This window comes from Amphiura filiformis, chromosome 9 (genome assembly GCF_039555335.1).
Source record: "Amphiura filiformis chromosome 9, Afil_fr2py, whole genome shotgun sequence".
In the NCBI taxonomy this organism is placed as follows: domain Eukaryota; kingdom Metazoa; phylum Echinodermata; class Ophiuroidea; order Amphilepidida; family Amphiuridae; genus Amphiura; species Amphiura filiformis.
This window is the reverse complement of record NC_092636.1, coordinates 18,210,238-18,219,101: the sequence shown is the minus strand read 5'-3', so window position 1 is coordinate 18,219,101 and position 8,864 is coordinate 18,210,238. Positions and strand designations below refer to the sequence as shown.

The 8,864-nt window shown below is 35.7% G+C and overlaps 1 protein-coding gene across 2 annotated transcripts in view; it reads left to right on the top strand.

Moving 5' to 3' along the window:
- Nucleotides 1-185: 185 nt before the first annotated feature.
- LOC140160716 (uncharacterized) overlaps nucleotides 186-8,864 on the top strand; it is a 37,421-nt gene continuing 28,742 nt past the window's right edge. Inside the window, exons 1-7 of one of the 2 annotated variants that reach the window (XM_072184012.1) lie at nucleotides 186-443; nucleotides 2,637-2,742; nucleotides 3,798-3,899; nucleotides 4,712-4,810; nucleotides 5,933-6,034; nucleotides 7,730-7,828; nucleotides 8,480-8,590. In XM_072184012.1, coding sequence (XP_072040113.1) covers nucleotides 433-443; nucleotides 2,637-2,742; nucleotides 3,798-3,899; nucleotides 4,712-4,810; nucleotides 5,933-6,034; nucleotides 7,730-7,828; nucleotides 8,480-8,590 — 630 coding nt within the window. In that variant the 5' untranslated portion in view covers nucleotides 186-432. The remainder of the gene's footprint in view (nucleotides 444-2,636; nucleotides 2,743-3,797; nucleotides 3,900-4,711; nucleotides 4,811-5,932; nucleotides 6,035-7,729; nucleotides 7,829-8,479; nucleotides 8,591-8,864) is intronic. The other variant, XM_072184011.1, reaches the window with a different exon arrangement.

Sequence of the window (8,864 nt, the reverse complement as noted above, 5' to 3'; positions counted from 1 at the left end):
AGTTTTGCAAACAACAGATTGTTTTGTATTGTATACACCAACCTGGGGATTTTATCAAAATTAACAATACGGTCGAAACTAACTTTAAACAAATATTACCAACAAAATGATTATTTTTTTTATTTTTGTGAGAATCTTGAATGACAATATTTCCGTCATACTTCCGTAATTGTATTATACACAATTGCATTGCTTTAGTAAAGAGATAGGAACACAGTTGACATCGGAACACATTACATTAAAATAACAGGCCATTTTAATAATAATAAAGTGTTCACACAGAAAACTATCGTTGATCAATGACCTGTAAAATTACAAGGAACTATTAAGTACCAACTGCAATAGTAAGAATATACTACAACCTGTGGAATGGATATTAATACCAGTCAAGAAGTTTCTTCCAATGCCTGACAATGCCCTGCCGATTTCAAGATGAGTAACGAGTAAGTCACTTCTTTAAAGTTCTTTATAATCAATAGCCATTGTTATTAACTCTTAATTTCAATGCTGAATAAAGACATTCACTTCTTCATTTATGAATTGTTTTAAGCTTACCATTGTAATGTTTTCGGTTTACTTTTATTTATTATTTCCGTATTTCAAACAATTGTATTTTTAAATGAATTTCATAATATGTACTCTGGTTTGTCATTTACCTCTAATACATGTACACTTTTTGTATCCATGTATTCACTTTATTAAATTATGCGTCATGGTTTTTTTATCTTTGATGTAAAATAAAAACATTCACTTATGGTTCAGAATCAAATAGTTTTAAGCTTACCATTGTAATGTTTTCGGTTTACTTTTAATTATTATTTCCGTATTTCAAACATTTGTATTAATGCATTTCATATTATGTACTTTGCTTTGTGATTTACTCTCTAATACATGGACACTTTTTGTATCAATTTATTACTTTATGAAATTATGCGTTTTTGTATATTTACCTTTGACATAAAATTACGTGTCATGTTATGGACTCCTGTTGACTTGTATTGACACACAACATAGTGAATGACATCTAAATGTTTTTTAAAACAAATCTAATAAGATGAACTTTGTATGTAAAATCTCTCTTTCTGACTTTTTTGGTGTCAAGGTCAAAATCAATTAAATTGTTACTGTACATGAACATACCACATGGATTTAAGCATGGATATCAGATTCTTTACTCGTGATCTGAACCCTGACCTGGTTATCATCATCCAATACATCGGACCAAAAACATAACATATGGCAAGACCCTCCGATTACGGGTGTTACTGAATTTACTCAGAGGGTCCAGGCAATATTCAAATGTGCTTGCTGATAAACCACTTATTCTGCGTTTTTCTTCTTCTTGATATGCATTTGATTTGATTTGTTTGGGTTTTGCCAACCCTGGATAACCCAAGAAAGCCTCTATAGAAGATTTATTTGGTATGAGATCCATTTGAACACTGGGACGGTTTGGAAACAATGGGTTAACACCCTACTCTTTTCGAGACTGGCTGCGAGATACATGTACAGGTATGGCTCTATGTACACGGGACCGACGGCTTAACGTCCATTCCGAAGGACGAGTACTTTCATGATTCGTTTACCCAATTCTAAATAAACCATGTGGCGAGCAGATGTCTGAACTTAATCTACAGACAATTACTTTCAAATATTTTTAAGTCAATAGCCAAGAAAATCTCCACCGCCGTGAATTGAACCCGGAACTTCATGCACTCAAGGGAAGTACCCTAATCATTTGGCCACGCGCTCCCCTTGATGTATATGCTGCGAATTGGTGTGCAGCAAGTTTTCAGCAATTCTTTTTGGCAGCTTCAGTATCCACAATAATTATTTCCTTGTATTTGAAATGATCATTTTACCAGTTTGACCAACAACCTTGGGAAATTATGATCAGGATGAGGAGCCTGATACATCAAGTGACCTTGTCCTGTAAAGTTTCCAGACAATGACCTTTTCCGCTACAAGTTGATTGATTATTATTTATAATGGAATCTGTAACTTATTTGTGCTGCCAACAATGACGGGCCGACACCTGGTTAACAAACAGGAATTTATAGTGCAAGGACATGCAAGACAATGCAGAGAGCCACAAAAGATGTTGCATGCATCGTACATGTACATGTATAACCTTACGTGACAAAATCACGAAATAAGACTTTGACATGTTTGAGGCAAAATAGAGGTGATTGGGATGGCATTGGCATGAAGAGGGAATAAGGGACGCACCGTATTTGACTTCCAAGGGGGCTGGAAGTTGAAATCGGTGCAAGTTATTATTATTTTTTTTGGTGATACTTGGCAAAGCTTTATTTTTATCTAAGTTTGTAATTTTGCTCATGTCTTTGTTTTCTTTAAAAACTTCCAGCATGCCCCCACCCCGGAAATCAAATTGTGCGTCGCTAACAATGAATCAGCCATAAGAAAAACAACACAAAAGTAATCATTATGGTGAAATCTCACCAAGTTTTTAGGTATTGGGAAGTGTGGGGAAAGGGGTAGATGACAACAGCAAAGTAAAAGTTGAAGGCATTGAAAAACAGTCCAAACGTTGTCGGTTGTATGTGGAGCGCTTCTGGATTGCTGTTGTTAGGTCATCCTACCAAGAAAATTACTTTTAAACAATTACCTTTCAGAGATCCGCTTTACAAAGCTTGCGTTCAAGGAAGTCTTGAAAAGGTGAAAGAATTATCCGAAGATGGCTTTACCCAGACAGACATTGATGCAAGATATGAAGACAGTGTAAGTGTGACACTATGGTTTTAACTCCATCCAAAATCTTACATTGATACAACTGATCTTCAGGCTAATATATTTACCTGTCCAACACGTCATTTTTCAGAATTGCCAACCGGGTTTAACAGAATAGAGGAGACTCTAATGATTAATTTAAACCCGGCTAGCACCAAAACTGATGCACGGGACCCTATGTAGCCACAAAGTAACATCTCTACTATCATAAGATTTTCGTCCAGCCTGTTTGCTCAATAATTTTAAACTTATCAATCCAAAATACGTACACGCATTTTAACAATTGGAAGTTGTCGTTTTCGATGATACCATTGAAAATGACGATATTATATGATATCTCTTATTGGCATTTAAGGCCAGTGTAATGGGAGAGAACATTGACCTTTTCGAGCATCATTATTTCTGAATTGTATGTCAAAAGTATATAAAACTATACATTTTTGGAAAGGAAATGAGTCAAGGAATCCCATTGTGACGTCAGATTTGTTCAAAAATCTCGAGTTTTTGAAAAAATCACAAAAATTTACTTTTTTACCCCAATTTTTTTGTGACAACTTAGAAAAAAATCCGTTCGGAGTAAAAAAAATTCAGGTAGCTTTTCATGAAGAAGAGACATGAACTTCGGGAAGGTTTTTTTATTTTTTTGAAATTCGTCTCTTTTTTTGAAATATTGAAAAAAACATGTGAAAAAAGCAATTTTGTCACTCTATTAAGCTAAAAATTGAGCATAATGGTGTATATTTTTGTTTAAAACAAATATTTTGAAAAAATGAGAAAACCTTCCCTAGACTTTGATGTACTCTAAACGATAGTGCAAAAAAATGTCAGCCATAATCAATCTTTTTCATCCAAGTAAACGTTTGTTTTTAATACTTCCATGCAACTAAAAAATCCCTTAAACGTAAAATCCGGGTCGGTCAGGCACGTATGTTTTTTTTTATTATTATTTTTTATGTCGCCTTAAAAATATTTTAGCTTCCGACTTCTTCCTTGAAAGCTTTATGATATTAAACTACAATAGAAACAGGGTTTTTTCCTTCCCACAGAGATCAACCTTACTTCATGTAGCAGCATCGGGGCGTCACTCCGAACTGATTGCTTTCCTCCTGGAACATGGATTTAAAAGTATCATCAACGAAAGCGACAGGGTAAGATTATGAAAAACAATACAAAAAATAATAACAAAACAAAGACCAAACTTGGTCAAAAGTTTTTTCACATGACCATCACGGGATCAAAATGCGTGATTTCTATTTCAAATGCCTCTTCTCCTACAAATTACTTCGGACAGTGACGGTAAATATGCATTTTACATTAGCCAGTGTCTTTGAGGTGTTTGTAGTTTTGAGGTCAAAGGTCCCTAAGGGATCATTTCCGGTCTGAGACATTCAAAATGCTTCATCTCCCACTAATAATATAGGACGATGATGCCACTTGGACACGTTCACAATGCATTAGCAATGGTCAGTGTCCATGGGGTGCTCAATTCTAGTCTCGGTCCTAGCCGATTTGTGCTCCTTCGTAACTAAACAAACCGGTTTATTTAGTGACGGAGGAACACAAACCGGCTGGGACCGAGACAAGTTCATTTCATGTTCATATGGGTCAAAGATTGCATAACAAGGTTGTAGTGGTTTGTGATCACAGCATGCATAGTTTTGTTTTATTTCGGGTTTGAGATACCGTAGCGGGCACACTGAATACCCGGGGCATTTAACTTTAAAAGTGACGGGTATGTTCCTACAGGCTTCGGGAAGTAGGGGCCTAGCGCCTTTAAATGTTGTTTTTAAAAATAAGGGTCATTGGGTAGAAAAAACATTAAAGTAGCCTTTTCAGATGGCCTACATTCAAATAGTTCCTCGTCGTATTTTAATGCATTTGGTGGTATACGAGTATAACCTCTAATCACAAAATAAAGAGAGATCTTTTTTCATTTTTCATACTTTGCATTTATGGTCAGAGTGAATACACAGCTCTGCATGTGGCTGCCATCAAAGGAGACAAGAAAGTTTGTGAAATATTATTTGACGCTGGAGCCGATGTGTCTATAGTAAATCAGGTAAGTGTAATATTATATATGTACTTTAAAAGGGGTTAACTGTACGCGATTCGCCAGAACATCCTAAAATTCAGCAACATTCATTCGTTTGCATTTTTGGAACAAGCACATAATTGTGTTACTGACGTGGACAAATGGAAAACATAAAAGCAATCTGAAAAAGTAATCAACGTCATCGTCTTTCAAAATGTGACATGAAAACGAAGATTGAATTCATCACATGAGGCTCGCGGACATTTTAAAAATGAATTTAGAAGAGCAGCAACGACATCACTTGCATTACATTCCAGATGTTTAAAATCTACATCATATGCAAAATTTGAGGAAATTCGCACGAGTCCGTTTTATTTTAGGGCCATTTGTCTATAACTGGTCTTTACATGTAGCCCTATGGAGAGAGTGCCCGTTGAGGGCGCTATAACCCCCATTTTAGAAACAAACTAAAATTTTCTAAAATTTTCAGAGTATGTAGTATGAACATGTAGAAATATAATCAAGTAGTTGCCCTACCTGCTCTTCTCCGAACAAATAAAAAGTCCTATACCTCAATGATAATGAAACCTAGGAGGGGCCGGCTGTGCAATTCGGAAACCACGGGTAACTTACGCATTTGACGCTGAGGTTAGTTGCAATTTACACTTACTGCTTACAAATCGAGTACTTTACTATTTATATGAAACAAACCATATTTTATGAAATAGACCATAGACATGATATAATCATGAAATTATGATCAAATCTGCCTAAGCTATAGGCCTATTATAACTATTTATCATAATTACACACAATAAGAGTGTATTTACCCAAAATTTATCCAGAATGTTGAGAGATAGGCTATCAGAGTTATTGGAGAAAATCAAACAAGACAATACAAAATTACTTGTTTTTGATATCATTTCAACTGAATCCATTTTCTCAGAAAAGTGCTAAGTTGTCCCGATTTTGAACATCCTTATATAACATTAATTTGTAAGCTATGTACAGTATGTGCAGCTGAATGTTATATCTTACTGTCATATCTCGACCATGCATATTGTCCTCTCCTAATCATATTGCAAATTTGTATGAGGATGAATACATATTTTAGTTATGTTTTTCTTTTGGATTTTTGATTGACATCAGCAAGGGAATACAGCATTTCACGAAGCATGCAAGCAACGTAGCTCAGAGGTATGTAACTTGCTGCTAGAAGCCTGTAAAGAAAGCCTGGATTTGCCAAATAAGGTTTGTTGACCAATTTGTTGTTTGTTTTTAAATACTTTTTTAACATCTCGGGATTTCATTATGTAACTATTCATGCTATTGATTAATATGAACCAGTAGCAGCAGTCAGAGCAAATTGAACTGTATATAGTTATTACACTGAAGCCCGGTCTTAAAGGGAATATCTATTGCCGAACAAGTTTAACTCCATGGAAAAAAATATTACATTATACGTTGACACAAAATTATTGCATTTTTTTTTTATTCCTATATTTCATAAAAAAAAAGACCAATTGTGGTGATAAAATTCAGGCTCGTACGACCCTTATCAGTGTTCGAAGCGAAATGTTGACTTTCAATGCAACAAACTGATGACGTCATTGTATGAACGGAAGTGGTTGTATCGCTGCCCATTTTAAGCATGTTGCTATGAATACACATACGCGAAGCAGAGAAAACTAAAATATTGAGACTCATCATAAGTAAAAAAAATGAGCAATTTGAGCATGAAATGCTATACAGAGGAAGTGCATTAGATGACTTTAATGACGATGAGGAGGAAAATGACGAAGAATATGGATATTACGGGGCCCCAAAAGTGACATGGAATGAAAATAAAATCTCGGGACCCCGATTTACATTCTCGGGCCCGAGTTAATATATGGGGCCACAAATTATTAAGTCGGGCCCCGGGTTACCACATTATCTTAGGCCCCGAATTTCTATATCGGGGCCCCAAGTTACTAAGTCTTGGTACAGAGTTCTCATTTCGGGGTCTCTCTGTCAAAGACCCCACTACATTCACAAGACGTGTACTCAGCCGTGAAAAAGGTGATTCTTTAAAATGTGGTGTCATTGTAAAGGGGAATAAGTAGCTTTCCATTGATATGCAACACGATATGAACATGCCACAAATAATTTGAGATATAGATGCTTGATAAAACTTTCCAAACTTTTGTTGAGGATTTTACTTATAAAAAGGAAGATACTCGACCAAAGATTCTTGTTGCTGATGAGCTTCTCTAAAGTATTATTCAAACGTTGGTGCCATGAAGAGCACTGTAGGATGGCGTAATCATTTGCGTACAAATTCCTTGCACAGACATCAGCAAGTGGACAGAAGAGTATATTCCCTTTTGGGGAAGAATGTGCACTTTGACGTTGTAAACCAAATCCTTTTTCGCTATTGCTGGATCAATATATAGCACATTATTGGCTATGCAAAATAAATGACTGGTTTCTTTGAAGGCACATGGACTTTAATCACATTAAACAGCCCAACACAAAACTTAGATAAAATCTGCCCCGAAATCACGTTTACATTAAGTAAAACAGTAAACAAACATATCTATTAATAGGCCATTTGTTTTCCATTTGATGCACCTTGTGCTTTCTGGGAAAGAAAATAAAAGATTTGACTGATTTTGTTATTGTGATTACATGAAAGGGAATTCCCATTAAATCAGAGCTTCGATGCTTTATACAAGTCACAAGTTTTGATTAGCGGGGTTCAGCAGACTTCACACACACGTGGTACATTTGTCTCAGTTCTTGATTAGAGTCCATATCCAGTTGGGGGGGCTGTCATTTTCTTCGGAAGGGGGTGGGTCATTAATATCCAGTTGGCACGTAAAACAATCTTACCTGTTTGCTAATCTTTCTATTGCAAATTGCAATGCATGTTGTGATTTTTTGTCACATTTCGATTCATTCTAGATTGGCGACACACCATTATTGATAGCAGCCAGACATGACAGTCTTGAAGTGTTTCGTCTCCTTCTCGAGGAAGATGTCGACCGTTACGTCAAAGATGGGGTATTTATATCAATATATCCATGATACTAGTAATAGAAAGCAAGCATTAAAGGAAGTCTCGGGCAATCACTGCATGCCTTATATGTTAAGAATATTACTATCAAGCACGAATCACATGGCTTTATTTTAAACAAACTCAAAATGACCATAAAAATGAATAAAAACAGCCATGTCTCAACACAAGATATTCGAAATTCCCGGGCGACAAAATTGTCTTGCGCAATGGTGGTCCAGTAATACAATGAAATGCTTTATGTGATATTTTTGATTTTTTAACATACCGTAAAACCCCGTCTACAAGCATATATAGTGTTTTTTATGAAAGCTAAATTAATTCGAAGCAAGCGTAAATATACCAATACAATAGATTGGTCTTAAAATAATACTTGTTTGCATATGCTTGGATCCGTAATTTATTTGTTCGATGTCCATAATGGTGCCTGGATTAATGTAGCTTTCATCAGAATCACTCTATATGCTTGTAGACGGGGTTTTACGGTATGTCATGCATTTTTGTTGTTTTTACTGATTGTAAATTTCACATCAATTCAGCTTTCAGATGCTACCGCGTCTTTTAATAATCATAAATAAATAGAGGGAGTACAAGAGGGCACTTTTATCAGATATAATATCGTGCAATAATCTTTTCAGACTGGAGAGAGTGTATTGCATGTTGCATCGCAACGTAGTTGTCCTGAGTTGTGTCAGACACTAATAGCCAAAGATCACGGCAAAGACTTGCTCTCACAGCCCGATATCAAGGTGAGTGAACAGAAATAAGTTTTATTAAAGAAAAATACAAATATACAATATTTTTACGTGCAAGTCATCCAACATGTGAATCCTCACGCGTAATGCATATTTATAAGGTACATGAGATATACGTACTGCATGCATCATTTCTAAACTGGGTCAAAAATGTCTTCCTCAACCTCTTCTTCTGCAAATAGTAGCCCTTTCATATTTTCTATGAGTGTAACTTTTGGTCTCATCTAGCTCTTTTTCCATGCCTTGGAGGCCGACCGGAGAAGTCTGT